The 16,882-nt window shown below is 30.7% G+C and overlaps 2 protein-coding genes across 3 annotated transcripts in view; both read right to left on the minus strand.

Moving 5' to 3' along the window:
* The window catches only part of LOC110997413, a 32,454-nt gene extending 26,723 nt beyond the window's left edge, over positions 1–5,731 (minus strand). Inside the window, exon 1 of one of the 2 annotated variants that reach the window (XM_022265566.2) lies at positions 5,445–5,731. In XM_022265566.2, the coding sequence (XP_022121258.1) occupies positions 5,445–5,453 (9 nt within the window). In that variant the 5' untranslated portion in view covers positions 5,454–5,731. The remainder of the gene's footprint in view (positions 1–5,444) is intronic. The other variant, XM_022265567.2, reaches the window with a different exon arrangement.
* Positions 5,732–12,120: 6,389 nt separating this feature from the next.
* Positions 12,121–16,875, minus strand: LOC110997407 (sin3 histone deacetylase corepressor complex component SDS3). The gene is made up of 7 exons (XM_022265554.2): positions 16,497–16,875; positions 16,281–16,344; positions 15,963–16,100; positions 15,237–15,414; positions 14,691–14,901; positions 14,134–14,306; positions 12,121–13,593 (listed from the first exon to the last, which is right to left on the minus strand). Exons 1-7 carry the CDS (start codon positions 16,657–16,659, stop codon positions 13,501–13,503), a joined length of 1,020 nt encoding a protein of 339 aa, XP_022121246.2. The 5' UTR covers positions 16,660–16,875; the 3' UTR covers positions 12,121–13,500.
* Between the last annotated feature and the right edge of the window lie 7 nt (positions 16,876–16,882).

Consider the following 16,882-nt stretch of genomic DNA (forward strand, 5'->3'; position numbering starts at 1 on the left):
CGCTGTATTCTTTATCCTGTTTCTGAGACTTAAGCCTAACTTTAGGCTGATCGTTGAAATATTAGAATTTTCTTTATTAATTCAATTGTGATAGGCCAACATATAAATATTCATTGTAATATAAAAATACGGAACCGAAGACACTTTCTCAGTAAAGGAATGATTAAAATATCCAAAACAGTGACTCCAAATTACGATCTTTATTAACAATTTCGCATCCTTTACTCTTGCAGGTTTTAAAATGATTCATGGCGTACTTTTGTAAAGTCGATACAACAATGATCTATTATTATTTTATTATCTGAAAGAACTTCATAAAGTCGTCTTAAACTGTGAATAATAAAACTTATTTTTTTAAAGTTTTAATTGACCTAATCACGGTTCGAAATGTTTTGTTTCAATAAATTTATAAAATACGTTTTAATCTCAAATAGTGTCCAACAACCAACAACATATCAATTTCTTATAGAAGTATTATTTCCATTTGGTAATTAAACGTCTCTAATGATTTTCAAAATATGAATAAAATAAAATGAATAGTAATAATAATTTAGTTGTGTATCATTATGTACAACGAACTCGTCCTGATTCATCTAAGTAAAAGTTTAACTACCAGCATTAACACTTAGTAGATTTTCATAATATGTCATTCACTTATATAAAAAACCTTTTTGTATAAGTTTGTCTGATATCCATGTTTCGTGCTTTTCCTACATATATGATTAGGAATTAATACGTCTGTTATTTGACATTGCCAAACGTTTCGATATTTAATTTAAAACAATTGAAGGCACTGATTTGTTCAAAATTAAAGCAATGCGGTGGCATTTCATGTCACACCTTTTCCCTCTAATTTGTAAGTATTTTAACGTATTAAGTCAACACATTAACTTGTCAACTGAGTGTGGTAATTAACGTTTTTTTGGTAATTAAAATATCGATTAAGATTTTTGCGGTGAAAACAAAAGCCACACGAAAAAGGTTATAATTTTAATGCTCATGAGACATGCTTTAAACTGTTTAATAGGTTTTAAGTATATGTAATTATCGCTTACCGCACTAAGTACTCTAATAAATAAAATCATAAAGATCAAAACAATTAAGTATGAATAAATGTTATTTATTGGACATTTATTATGACAACGCCTCTGGTGGGAGGGTGATATAAGATACATAACCAAATTGCATGGTACAAGACTCATTTTAAAATGGTATATGGCGTAACCCAAGATAGATGATAAACGAACCGGGGTCTTATTAATTTTAATTAACCCATAATTACATTGAAAGCGGTCTCTAAAGTCCACGTGATGTATGTATAGATATGACATCGGGGTTCTTTAATTTATCGGTGCGGCACTTACATAAAATGAGTATTGAAATGAGTCTGAAATAGGTTACAGAAAGGCTGAAGGAAGGAGAAATTAATACGAACATTGATAAGTTAGTAAGTAAATCTAAAGATTTATTTTGGGCTTACAGTTAAACCATTCCGCAACTCTTCATTTATTATTTGGCAAAAGCAGAGCGAATATTTAAGGTGTTCTATATTTCTATTTCATTACAGACTTAAAAAATATAGGAGTTCCATAGTACTTTTAAAGGAAGGTGATGCTGATATAATGGAGACTTGCAAATCTTTATTACCTACTTAAGAAAGTATAAAATCAATAGTCTCCAAAAGAAGGCCTAACTTTATAGTTTTTGTCAAAGTTACTGGTGTAAACTCATTTTTACACGTATCAATTAAGAATTTTTTTTTACAAGAACTACATAGTTGGAGTCATTACATGAATAATTTTATTATTCCATACTATATATATATATTAATTATTTTGTGTAATAATTAATATTTATAAAATATATTGTTTAACCTTTACCCACGAATTAATATAACAAACAAAATGAGAATAAAAATTCTATTGCCGCCTAAAATACGTTATTAATGAAGATTTGAAACTGGGCTATCGACCTTTTGCCTTTTTCTTGTTAGAGGTTTTTAGATCTCAAGTTGTTTCATGTTACAAAACTGAGATAAATAATCTCTAACAGAAAACAGAGAATCATTTATTGAATATTTCTCAAAAGTCTGTCTCTAAACAATAGTCTAGCTTTCTATTAAAATAATTCTCAAAGATACTTTACATTCGATTTGTGTAAATAAATCTAGAAAAGGTATAGTAAAAAATCGAAATCGTAAACGTATTTTGACTCTTAAATTGCTGGATAGATGTTTATTACAATTCTCAGTAAGCAGGAATTTCCAGTCATTGTCCGTCTCGTAAGTTCAATGTGATACCATCTCCAAAGAATTTCACACAAAACGTTTTATCTTATTATCATTGTGGAAGAGTTTATTATGTGCTCTGAAATATAGAGAAATTTTGCAAGTATTTGCAGCGCTGTTTTACGATCGTAAAAAGTTTCGCAGAAGCTGTATAAATTTTTTTAACTGTTAAGTTTTACCTAAATGGAAAGACATTAAAAAAAACAACAAAATATCGAAATAAAATAAAACCTATTACTATTACTTGCCGTTGGTTCTCGATATACGTTTGTGTCGTCTATCAGAAGGTGCTGGTATGAATTTTTATTACATGTAAGATAAATTACAACACGCTCTTAAACGCTTACATACTATCTTTATGGTGCGCTTCTTATATATGTTTCTTACGTGACTTCTTTATATCTTTTGAATAGACCGAATGGCTCCCCAATAAGTTGTTTATGAAGAGTGCTTCTAAATTAAGGAAGCACGTGAAAATATAGAGAAACCTTTGGGTCGCACCGATAAAGGGTTTTAAAAGTATCATTATTATGTAAGTAGCTATTTCCAAATACAATAAAAAAATAAATCAATGGCGCTACAAGCTTGTTAGGTCTGGGCCTCAGATTTATGTATCAGTTTCATGATCATTTGTTAATATAATAGGCAAGTAGGTGATCAGTCTTCTGTGACTGTCGCACGCCTTTTTGTGTCTAAGGCCCGTTTCCTTACGATCTTTTCCTTCAATGTTCGAGCGAATGTTAAATAAGCCAATGTCCATCGGTGCACAGCTGGGGATAGAACCTACGACCTCAATTATGAGAGTCGCACGCTGAAGACAATGCTCCCAATGACACAAAAGACCTGTACAAAAGAACACACACGCGTTTGTGTGTTCACAAAAATAAAGTTATTAGAAATATTTTCCTTTGTATTTGATACAATAAATCATCAAACATTAATTACGATAGATCGATGTTTGTATGACGTACAAACAACTAACATATTATAATGTTTACACGTCTTATTCACTAAATAAATTAATTCACTAATTATATTAATTGTATATTAATATAATTAAATAAATTTTATGTTATGTTTATATTCACTAAATTATCTTACATTTAATCATCAACAAAATTGTATATCAAAGGGGCAAAAAACTTATTTATAAACTTGTCTATGTGAACAGCCTAAAGGCATGCCCATAGAGTAGGTTGTATATTGAACCTGCCCTTTAACGACAATGAAAAATACTCTTTCGTGTATTTGCATATTTAATCAACGATTTAAATAGAATGGCTAATATATTACTTCGCTATTCATTTTATTCCTGATCTACAGTTTATAAACATGCGCAGATGAAGCGGTCAAAATTCCACTTTTTTCTGAACGTCTGAATTTATTGAAAAACGTTTGGTTTTTACTAATAAATATCCATTTGTATTTTTGAACACATATCCATATTTAGTTATACGGAAACAGATGTGGCGTCTCCCATCCTTTTCGTTATAAATCCTCCAGACGATAATAATTAGGCCCAACTTAAGTCAATGACTTCATTAACAGATACATATGTCATGGTGTGTGTACAAATAGTGAAGGACATATAAATCACAGGACTAGCTACCAGTTGTTTGTTTTCGTTATAAGTCTAAGAAACAAGTCCTGTCGTTTCGAAATGTCCTCTCTTGGAAAGAATCCAAGTGAAGCCATAAATATTTTAAGTAGTTTTCATAAGGTAATTTGTATATTTTATAACAAAACACACACAAGGAATTGTAAAGGAGAGTCCTTGGAAGACTTTTAAGATGTTTAATAATCAAATGTAAAAATTAAATTGTACGAATACAAAGTTTTAATAAATGCAGGAGCAAAGAATAAATAATAATAACCATTCTATTAAGAATATCGCTAATAAATCTTATAAAGCGAACAAGTAACTAAATTTAAAGAGTAACAAACCGGGCATCTCTTATCAGTAAATTACCTATAAAGTTTACATATTAAGTAAAATGTATTTTATGATTTTCATTTAAATGTTAAAGACACAGTTTCGCTTTTTGTACTTAAATGTTCACGCAAACATTATTGGACTCGATAATTAAATTACGTTTAAGCAATTTATAAAAACAGATTTTTATTATTATAAATTTATTCCCTTGAACACTTTTATGAGGTCTCTGTTGGTGAATTTTATTATAAAGTATAAATGTATTTTAATTTAAAATAATATACGTATAAAACCTAGATGAATATATATATACATATGTACACAAAAGCGTAACTAGAAGACAAAAAGCTGAGTCATTCCGACTCCTCCAGCAAAGTCGTAATAATTAAGTAATATATTAAATTACACAGCAAAAAGATTTCTTATCAAACTCATATTACCTTCAGTAATGCTTTATATATCATTGATCAAGTTTTTACAATAAGTATTAATGCATAGTCCACCTGTCGTTGCGCCCATCGCGCCAACCAAGATAATAACGTCTTTTTTTAATTGGAAATGTCAGCAGATATAGTTCTACCGGTTTTCGTTTAAAACATTGTTTTTTTAGTTCATTAGCTTCAACAAATATGCGAACTTATTATTTTTCACGATCTCAGAACTCTATAAGTCTCAGTTTAGCAAATGAGTCAAGTTTGTTCAGCAATTATCACTTATTTACAAAGTCGGTACTTTTGTCTTAAAAGATTTTTAGTACCTATTCAATATTATTCGAACTAAAATGAGTTTATCGGGTAGCCTTGAACTTGATCTTTGTGTTTTAGGTAAATATTTGTTTGGAATTTAAAAAGCTTAGGAATAATTAAGTTTTTTTATTAGCTGGAACTAGTTTTGAAGATAGCTCGATTATAAATAAATCAAATAAAAATTGGACAATATTATTGAAAAGATTTGAGTTGATTGGCCGTAAGCTTCTTGAAATTGGAGAATGGCACTTGGTTGACCACTTTGAATATTAAATAGAATGTAAATACATTTTGAATAAATATTCAAAATGTGTAGAACTGCACATAACGAACTTTCAACGAATGAAGCATGACAGTCACAATCGATTATGTTATGTATGTTGGTGTTGTTTTAAGAGTAATTATATTTTAATCAAAATAACCCAATTTAAGTGTTTTTCGTAGCAGCACGTTAACTGTAAGCGCCTGAAAAACTTACCTTCATCATTCCAAGTAAACCTCTTCCGTGAAACACCAAAGATCCTAGAGCACGTGTGTCACAGAGTGTTTATTGCACCGATTAAAAAAAAACAAAACTGTTCTAAATTCAATAAACGCACGTAACAGCAGAAATGTGTCAGTGGCGTGCGTCGTACGGCCTAGGGCGAGCCGCGCGTAGCGAATGCTAATAGCAAAATTGAAATGTATTCAGGATTTTTGGAGCAGGCGGTTTATACAGCGCCGCGGTACATCCGAGACTGATAGGCGAAGACCCAGGACATCGACTTTATAAAACTTTGTCCACAACAATACGACTAACTGTATCTTCGGTGATGTACCGATTGAGCCGAACATGATTGAATTGATGTGTTCATTAACCTGGTTTTTTAGACATTCTTGATGTGTTATTGACAATTTGTGAATAGATTACGTAGGTAGATTCGTCATAGTTAAGCGAATTTTAATTAAATTTACAAATGTATTTAAAGGAATAACATAAAGTCCTATACGTAAATGAAAATAACTATAAACAATCAAAATGTTAATGTAATTTTGCAACACTTTTAAATAAACCTTTCACATCTAGTGTATTTTAATATTGCCAAAATTAAATACATATTCAATATAATAACTACAATCGTCATCCTTTGAACATAGTAATTTAATCAGTAACGAAATCGATGAGAATACTTAACTATTATGGACTTGGCACCGACTTCCTAAAAATAGCCTTAATGTTAATATTGTTATAAATTCTGCGCCTCCTAACGTAAAATTTTACACGATGAGTTAAAATTTATTTAAGATTTACATGGCCTTGTATACTATAGAATATATTATTTATCAGCGTACATAATTTCGTACTTTGTGTCCACAGTGTGAAAAATTTGTCCCAAAACACTCGCCAACAAATTTCATTATACAATTATGCACACTTTCGTAAGAGACGAGTTAAAAGATTTTACTTTTGACTGTATAATTAGTTAAACTGTACCTCCGGTCGTCTTTAAAAACTTTTGTAAGGATTTATATTTAATCATTACCGGTATCATTATTTCTCAGGTAATCTATAAAACCAATGTTTTGTACCTAACGTACAACGCTGTATAGATTTTAAACATATATTTACATTTTCTTTCATGTACTGTTTTATTTTTAGTTTCTTTAAGCACTTGTAGTAATTAAAACGCAGTGTTTGTCTGGTGGCTTCACGTGCGACTCTTATCCATGCGGTTGTAGATTCGATCCCCGAATTTTGTGCGAATTTAACATTCGCTCGAACGGTGACGGTGTCTTAGACCCAATAGTCAAAGGCGCCAGGCAGAGAAGGCAAATCACCAACTTGCCAATTAGATAAACAAATGATCATGAAACAGATACAGAAATCTGAGGTCCGGACCTAAAGGTTGTAACGCCATTGATTCATTTATTTTTTTAGTTATTATAAGCATTTGCCTTATTTTATGTTTACCTATAATTGTCGCATTTATAATTTTTTAATAATATTTTCTATCTGTCTTTAATTATTTGTGATATGCCGTACTAAAAATAATATAAGTATACCAAGTACCTATGCGCTTACCCAAAGAATAATTGTTATAATATCCAACACATCTCTTTTTATACAAAATACATAGTCACGAATTAAGGATCAGAAGCATCGACAAGAAATCTAATTTTAATAACTAAAAAAGGTCAAATTTAATTCACGATAAACGGCTTTAGATCGTAAATATTAATTGATAAGTAATAAAATAGTAACAAATATAAATTGCCGAGAGAAAAACTTAACATCATTACGAGGAGGCAATAAATTTTATAATAAAGCGATACGTTTAGAACAAAGTATGCGCAAATAAAAAGCTTAGCCGTGTTCTTAATTGATGCATATTTGTAGACCCATTATCAAAAATTATTATGTTGTATTATTTATTATATATAGTTTATGTGTGATGTAGATTTTTTGTCAAAAACAAATGAGTTGAAGATTAATGGCGATTCAAAATTCCGTCATAACATTTGTAGTCTTCATCGTATTATTAAAAAAAAGGTTTGCTCTACAACCCTTGGTTTTTCTTTATTGTTTATTAGCAGCGTTTGAACGCACGACACAGGGTTTCGCGGACAGCTTAGTTGTGTAAAGCTAACAAAAAGCAAAAAAAGCTAGCAAATATGTTATTAAAATATTAAGTACTTTTTCAGTATAATAAAACACGATTCCGTAGATCGTGTTCCACACGACATATAGTAAATAACAAAATCACTTAAACAAACGTGTACATGACTACAAATTAATAATAAAATTAACTCAAAAAGTTGCATTTTTGTTTTTACCCCAACAATATGCTCGTGGGAGATACCTAAAGCCAACGCAACCTTTATAACTTATAATTAAATATGTTTAAGTACTGAAGGAAGGTTTTTACCGAAAGCCAATAATATACTTAAACTTTTATATAAACTATTTTATCAAGGACAGTTATATGGTAGACGTTATAATATTCAATAAACAATAATTACAAAACCTTTAAATGTAAACTATTGTTAAATCTTATAATATATCAGTGGATCTCTCCAGTCTTAGAAGACTGTATTATAGCCGAAATATATATTATAATTATTTTAGAGAATCTTTATAGATTTAAAGGAAATTATTTCTTTTAATCCTTGTTAGTTCAGCATCTGTACATCGTAAAGAATACTGAATAAACATTTTTATATCGTACTAGTTTAAATTCCTTTTAGGCTTAAACAAAACTGACCTGAATTAAGCTCATTTCAATTCGTGTATATATCTTTACCATAGACATCAATCGACTAAAAACACTTTAAACAGACGTAATTTTATCAATAAATTAATCAGGTATGTAGTTCCGCACAAAACAAGCTGGTAAGGTGTTTGATTATATCGCTATTCGGCAACATAATGCAAGGGTATCTTAAAATGTCACGAGCTAATCAATTTGAATGTTTATCGTTGTGTAGGAGTTAGCTAGTAAAAAATTAAATGTGTTATAAAGATGTTTTGCAAATTGTTTCTTGTAGATACAATGTTTTAATATTTTATAATCATATCGCTCCCGGTATTTGTCTTTTAGAAAATAAAAGCCACCTATCTAATTACATGTATAAAATACAACCCCTATACGACTATGGGCGTCGTTAAGTTTTCTGTTATAAGGTAGTAAAGCATAGTAACTGTGTGCTCCTGTTTCACCATGCCTCCTGCTGATCGATGACAAATCTTTCTTTTTAATTTATTTTATTATTATTAATTAACTATTAATTACTTGAGATGTCATGTGAAATTTGGTGTAATGGTTGCAGCTTATCTTACAAACATTGTGTAAAAGAAAATTTTTCGCGATAAAAAGAGTTGCGGAGAGTGTATTGCCAGTTCTTCTCTTGGGTTCTACACCCTTGATTTGAGAACTGGCAGTACATGTAAAATCAGAAGCATTTCATATATATATATTTATTTTTGACGTTCATATATAAATAAATGATTTTCATTTTTTATTTTATATAGCGGTCAATATTTTATCTGCAATTGGATCTTGGATGATTTTTTAAATGTCTGTTAACTCTTGTGGAACGACTCTGTGCGGTCATGATCATCTCATATGAGTGAAACCATCAAATTTCAAATTCAAACCCCTCCATTAACAAGGGAATTTATTGCTAATAAACAGAAAAAAATGCAAACTAAAATATTTAGAAATAACAAATAAATTTATTTTCAATATGGCAGAGGCAACACAGATGGGTAACACACTCGAGCAAGTCATATAATTGTATATTTTATTTATTAATTGCATATTCCATTCACTTCTACTATTTGTTTTTAAAATAACAATAATATCTTCTTTCATTATCAATATTTTATGAGAAATATAAAATGTTACTTGTTAAACATTTATGTAGGTTTTTTTTTAAATATGTACCTAAACTTTCCGTGTGCTTATATGATTATTGCGGATGCCTGATTAAATTAGATTCTTGGTATACGTTTGTATATAACAAATATAATAAACAAAGCATGCATTCATAACCTTTAAACAATTCCGAACAAAATACCTTTCGCTTTAATGTATTTATTACGCGGTGATCCAAACGCGATCGGATCTCATTACGATTTTTGAAGAGCTATAAATATAAAGTGTCTTTTGTATTCGGATTGACGCCTCGACATTACCTTTAACAGCTGTTCGCGTACAATTAGTAGTTTTTACTCTTTATGGGCGACAGCTTCTTACAACAATGATAAATGAACTGTTTCAGGTTTCAATAATGCATGTATGACTGCCATATTATAGGAACCTCTATTGAATTAGGAACGTAGGTACGTTCGTGAGGGATGAGTGGTGATTTCGAGGTGAGACGATCTTACTAAATAATCTGATGACTTCTAAAGAGTTCTTAAAACATAACTTTAAGAAACTTGGCCAAGGCTTGACTGACCAGAGACGAAGGGTTTGCTGTAAAGTGCGAAAGATGTCGTGAGAGTTTTCAAAGGCATACACGCAATTTTTAATCCAGTACCTAAAGTGTTTTTCTTTAAGCTAAGTACATGAAGTATATTTCGCTTATTATAAAGGATGTAGATAGCGACTGGTTTAATCGAAATAACTTACGTATTTAATTACAGAAATCTAGTTATTGACATAACACGTTCTGATACCAACAAAAAGGTTACCAACCATCACTTTTGGATATTTCGTTTTTTGTCGTATAAAGACGTAATTGTAATCATTAAAACTAGTCACATTTTTTGTTTAGTTACCCGAAACTCACAAAACAAGCTGTATTATGAACAATTTCCGGGTATAAGCCGTCTCCATGAAAAAGGCAAATGGATATAGTCTAATATCACGTGACCTAATCGGCTATCTAAGATTTATTTTATCTTAAGTATTTAGACCAAATCATGCAATTAATTTTTCGCTATCAAGACATAAGAAAAAATCACAATTTCTACAACAAAAATATACAATGTTATATCAAATATGCAGTCATAAAATGTTCAACCATCAATGTTAACATTTAATTAAGTAACGTAACGGCTAGTGAATTACTTTATAAAAAGGAACGAAAATCGACCCTTAGTTTCGTATCGCAGCCTTATTATCTACAAATTTATAAGACCCTTTTGCTAATTATAATTTAAGTTTACCGGACATAACGCACGTTTAAATTAGAATCCGAAAAAAATATTACTATATGTTCAATATTTACATCAGATTATTTAGTAATCATTGTTAATACTGAAATAGCCGTAAAATTACTACACTTTGGTGGTTTCAAAATAAATAAATGTGACACACACGACTTCGATATTTTAGTATGTTTTAAACAATGTCTTATGTGTATTTATAGACCCCCATGGCTACTTTTTGTCACTCCATAAACAATATTAACTTTCTGAGTTAATTACTACTTAATTAACCGTATGAAAGAATGTTTTAAGAGTAATTAAGGACGCATAAAAATTCGAGCCGCATATCCTATGGACCATCATAAATTATGAGGACAACAAAAACTATACTACCGGAGACATCTTGCATAAAATTGTGATTGTGTTGATATAAATTGTGTAAGGTTAGATAATCGGTAATTCCCAACGTACGTCCCCACAAGGGGGGCAATTTAATTGCAAAGGGGGTTCAAAAACTTATAAAAAATATTTTTTAATTTAATTCTAGTAATTTCTTACTGAAAAGGAGAAATATGATAGGTATCATTTGTTTCTTTAATTTAACGATATATTTTTTTTAAAGTATGAATAGTTGGCATAAGAATTTTAGTAAGGATAAGGTGGGGCATGGCATGACAACGCTATTTTACGTCAGAAGAAGCTTTATAACTTTTTTATAAAAATAAAACAGATGATTTTATAAGTAATATTTTTTATATATGTAATTGTCTGGATCGTACAGTAAGATGAGTTCTGTGGTCTCTGGTTATTACTTAAAAGTGACATTTATTAAAACGTTACATTGAGCAGTGTAGGTAAAGCCATCAATTATCGAACGGTAACCTGTTAAAGCTGAATGTATTAATACTATATGTGTCTAATTACAATTCAAGTTTACCGAAAGTTTCGCGTGTTTCAACTTAAATACCAACTAAGTAATAATATACTTAAATCAGTTCCAAAAAATTCAATGTATGTCAAAATAAAAAAAAATCTACTCGGAAATTTTTATGATTTTGAATTTTGAATCTACTCGTCATCACAAACAAACCAAAGTAACGATCGTCTTTTAGCAATGTAAAAAGATGCTAGGCGTCAAATGGGGTTTATCGCCTAAGATGGAGGCGTACCTAGGATATTAATAATAATATTTACTCATAATGGATCACGGGTTCTTCAACAATTCTCTAGCCAGTAACGAAATTGTTCATGGAGACTTGTAAATATGTTTATGTCTATGATATGTTGTCGTAGCAGGAGTTCTGTCACATATCACATTATATTTGTATCAGTAACTCATCAAATTTTTGTATGAGTGGTATGAGGCTAAAGGCTACTTCCTCATTAAACTAGTGCCTATTACTATTGTCTCTTTCTGCTAACGCTGTGTCAAAAAGAGACAGGTGAGTACTATATGTTAAATGAATAAAATAGACGTGGATTTTTTTAGTAGAAACAAGCTTATGAATAAAACAAAACACTTTTATTATATCATTTAATAAAGATCTTTGTTCTGATATATTGTAAAAGATTCATCTCATAGTTATTCATATTTACAATTCACTATTAAAAACTGTCAAAAATAACTTCTTTTAGTTGATTTTTAAATACAACACGAGATCACATATTTCTTTAAATAAATAAAACAACTTTATTCATACAACTGTTTTCGCGATGTCATGCAAATAGTCTTAAACATTTTAGTCCCTCGTAACGTTAATTTACGTTAATTATATCATACGTGAGTCATAAACGAACTATAAGCTTATAGAATATTTGACACATTCATATTCTTAAATATGTAACCAGTGATAAAAGGCATACTATGTTTCTGTTTAAACAGTGAATTAAAATTCTAATATTCATCGATTATACCCCCTTAGTCTGAACTAAAACAGTCTGATGAAACATTTTAAATTAAGCTCATCTGTGACTTATCAGAAAGTACCTTATTTGTGTGCAAACAAAATTGAATCTTTTGTCTAACTGGAAATAAATGATTTTGTTACAATTACTGTTTAGTTTTATATAATTATTTTACAGTTGTTTTATTTCATATACGAATGAATTCATCTTAGAGCAGGTACTTACGAACAGGTTCATCAATCAAAGTTCTAACCAAAATTTCTGAGACACAAATTTTCAATTTGATTAGTTTTCTTATATGTCTAATAAACCCGTACTTTATAACGGAAATGCTCCCACAACGAACTTTTGATTATTTTCAATAAGTTCATTTTAGAATTCGAGCCATACGACTTGTATTTTAAATAAAAGTGCGTAAAATTACATCTAAAGATTTTAGTCTTTTACAAAAATATAGTCTTTGACCAAATATTGGCCAAACGCAAATCTACTAGTACCCTTAGCACAAACGTATTTCTATATAAAGTAATTGACAATTCAAAAGAAATTCTATTTTTGTATAAAGAGCTAGTCGAAGTCTAAATACGACCACAGAAAACACTTAAAATTCATACAAAGAATAATGTTGTTAGAGATATTGCATTCAAAACGAAATGCATTTTCTAAGATTCCTACAAAAAATTATGTAGTATTTTTTTTTGAGAGCTTTGCTTAATTATGCTAAAAAGAGGGGGAACAAATGGCAGTACATCTGCTTACGTAATTCTCGAATGGCTTTCGACCGCATTACATTAGGTATAAACAAGTGCTACCATATAAAATCCAAAATCTGATACAAAACATTTTTAAACTTTTAGTTTTAGACGGCCACAGTTGAGTTCGAAATACGCTATAACGTACACAATTTTACGAAGTGTTCGTGCTAAGGATTCTTTTCTATACACGCGCTCAATGTATATAATATAATATGTACATCTATACACAATCCTTAAAATTATGAAGCGCGCCTTTTTAACGTCACTTTGCCTCTGGCGAGTTGTGATACGAAGATTCGTACACGTTCCGAATTCGTCTTCTTAACGCACACCTGAAAATATAAAATAATTTAAAATATTCGAATTGCACCTCATAACTACAACACTCATATGTCCCATCTTATCACAGTGTACTATTGTAGGCACGTAAGTCTAGCGCTGGCCGATACGTGGAGGTGATTGCTGCGCATGTGTGTGGTGCGAGGGCCGGAATGCCACTGGAGAGCCAATCGACGCTCTTCATTCCGCTAGCCCTACTCAGGTACCTTATATTTTACTTTTGCGCAATAATGGTCAGCGCTAGAGTTTCGTGCCGCTACTTATAAATACAACGTAACAGAAAGAGACGAAAGAGTACTATAGTTTCAAAGTATTAATATTATATATTTTTATTAAGTCTCATACTCAAAGGTAGGATGTTTACTATTATATATGGTATATAGACTCGTACGATAAAGCCAAGATCACACTGGCACGAGTTACCAGCATCAGTTATCCAAGGCCACCTATTTATAAAAAAAAACAAATGATCACGAAATAGATTCCGGATCCAGTCCTTCAAGGTTGTAGCGGTTTTTGTTTATATTACTGACCGCTTCATCGGTAATGGCGTGTATATGCGCTGGGAAACGCGGCATATCTCTTCCCTCAACGTAAACACTCTGTCCGCGATGGAACCACCGGCGCTCGTACAATAGCTTCCCGTCTTCAACTCGAGTGTCTGCCGTTTCGCGATCCGGGGGCGATTCACGGACTGGAGACTCACCTGAAAAAATAAAATTTACTAGTAATTAAATTTGATATATAATTAACGATTGTGTTAGTTATACTAGATCGTGATCGAGACAACATTTTAATTTTGAATCACAGATCTTTGTATATATTTGGGTAAGTAGGTGAGCAATCTTCTGTGTTTAATACGCGGCGCCGACTTTTTGGGTCTAAGGCATGCCATGCCGGTATCTCGCGATGTGTAATACCACATAAATATTATACTAAGAAGCCACTGAATGTTTTATGTATAACTGTTAACTGGACTTAGATCACCACAAGAAGAAAACATTTGTGGAAGACTAAAAAGCAAAAAAAATAATAAACTATTTATAATTTTTTAATACATATTTGTTTTTTTTTTAAAAAAGGAACTCACAATTTGAGTTGAGATGTTTCCTGGGTTGTGTTGTATTATGTGAGTGGTGTCTGGGTGGTGAACTCCTAGAAATAGCCCTAAGGTCAGCGTCTATGTCTCTGTCATCAAGCTGGAAAGTAAGTGTAGTAGCAAGCGGTTTACGTCGCTTTTCAGGAGCTGGCGCAGGTTCATTAGCACGTCTTCTCAATATTCGCTTCATTGGGGGCTTTACCTAAAATGAATGCAACAGTGTATGTTAGTTTGTATCTTTATCTATTGTAATGTTTACTTTAAATTAAAAATTCATATTCAAATGTAGTTTAATGCAATACAAACTCAGTCATTTCTTGTTGGATGCCAATACTTTTTGGAATATAACATACAAGTAATACTATGCATTAATTTCTATTCTTAAATGTTTATTTTTAAAAAAAATTGTTGTATCAAATTTCATAAGAAAAAACAAATTGGCTGTTCATATCAGGTGGAATATTTTTTAACAAATTTAAGAGATAATATAATTAATTAAAACTATAAGCAATAAATTTTTTTATAGCATTAATATACCTCTATAGAGTCACCATTCAGTTCCATGTTATTTCTTTCACTCTCAATCACATTTCGTTTCACTTCCAAGTCTTTAAGCAGGTTTTCCTTTAGCTCAATTTTCTTATCTTCAAATTCTTTAGCCGCAGCCTTTTTCTCTGCTATGTATTCCCTTTCAACAACTTCATACATATGTTCTCTGCAAATGGTAAAATTTTGGTCAAAACCAAGAAAAGAAACTGGAATTGAGACTAGTATGATTAGAACTGTTAGACTTAAGAACCTGTTCAGTTATATTTAGTTATAATTACTTATTGCAAATAGTACATTTACATTTATTTTGTGAAATTTATTTGGTGAAATTGTATTTGTAAATCCAGTGGTTACAAGTTTTTGATCTTGTTTTTCAAAAAACTATGTAGATAAATATACAAACTATTCATCTATCTTATAGTCTGAACATGCACACAAAATAATAAATAAGGCACATGACGGTGGAACTGATTTTCAAAATATGCTGAATCAGCCTCTGGAAATACAAGAACTTTAAATTACAAAAATACAGAGATCCCTTAGTATGAAGAGCCACATTCTTGAGAACACACTTTAAATTGATTAAATTTAGTGTAAAGATACAAATATTTATTTACTATTGTATTATCTGTCTCTTTGTCTGATCTGCCTATAATTAAAGAACTTTCTTCTGTTATTATGTTATAAAATTATTACAATATGTTTAGAACTTACTTATAGATTTTATTGAGGCGTAATCGCTCATGTAGTTGATGTTCCAGACGTTTCACTCTTCTTGTGAACTCTGGATAAATATTTTCTTCTAATTGTTGTAATTGCTTTTTAAGATTCATCAACTTATCTTGGTACATCCTAAATAAAAAAATTATATATATATATATATTTAATTATTAATTGAATCATAATTAAAAATGATTACATAAAGTATTGAGGCATATACACCTCAATACTTTGATTCCACAGATACTATGTTTTAATATGATGCAAGATAAAGACTGCTTAAAAAGTATAGTTTCTTTCTTGTACACTTACTGTTCCTTGAGTTCTTGGGGTTCATCATTGTTAGGCAGCTCTGCTTCACTTGCTTCCTCTGTATCTGAAAATTAATTATTCTTACTACAACAAAATTTGTATTTTACAAATCTGAAAGGGGCACCTCATCGTAAAATAACAACAATGTAAGAAGCGATAAAATAAGATAATTATGATACTTAAATAGACCAGATACAATCAAGTGGCAATAAATACCTTCATCGCTGTCGTCTACCAGAGAAGGCAGTAATGCATCCGCTGGATCTCTATACTCATCGATATCGTCGTACCCATCGTCTTCAAAGTCGTATTCATCACCAGGGCCCGAATAAGGTGATCCTTGGAAAGACATAGTGGAGGTGATGCGTAACAGTTGCATACAGATTGACTGCGTCGTACCGTTTGTAAACTGCAGACATGCAATAAAATTGCAACGTAGGAGAACTAGTAAATTAAACAATCATACAAGTAGCTTTTGTTACTCATAGAGAGATCAAAGAATTGTTGTATCTTGGATTTTAGAAAGCATTTAAATTACGGATAAGAATTGGTGTCGACCTCTATGTGATGCGATTGAAGCATCTCGTTACTCGTATCAAACA

The sequence above is a fragment of the Pieris rapae genome, chromosome 11, assembly GCF_905147795.1.
Source record: "Pieris rapae chromosome 11, ilPieRapa1.1, whole genome shotgun sequence".
Lineage (NCBI taxonomy): Eukaryota > Metazoa > Arthropoda > Insecta > Lepidoptera > Pieridae > Pieris > Pieris rapae.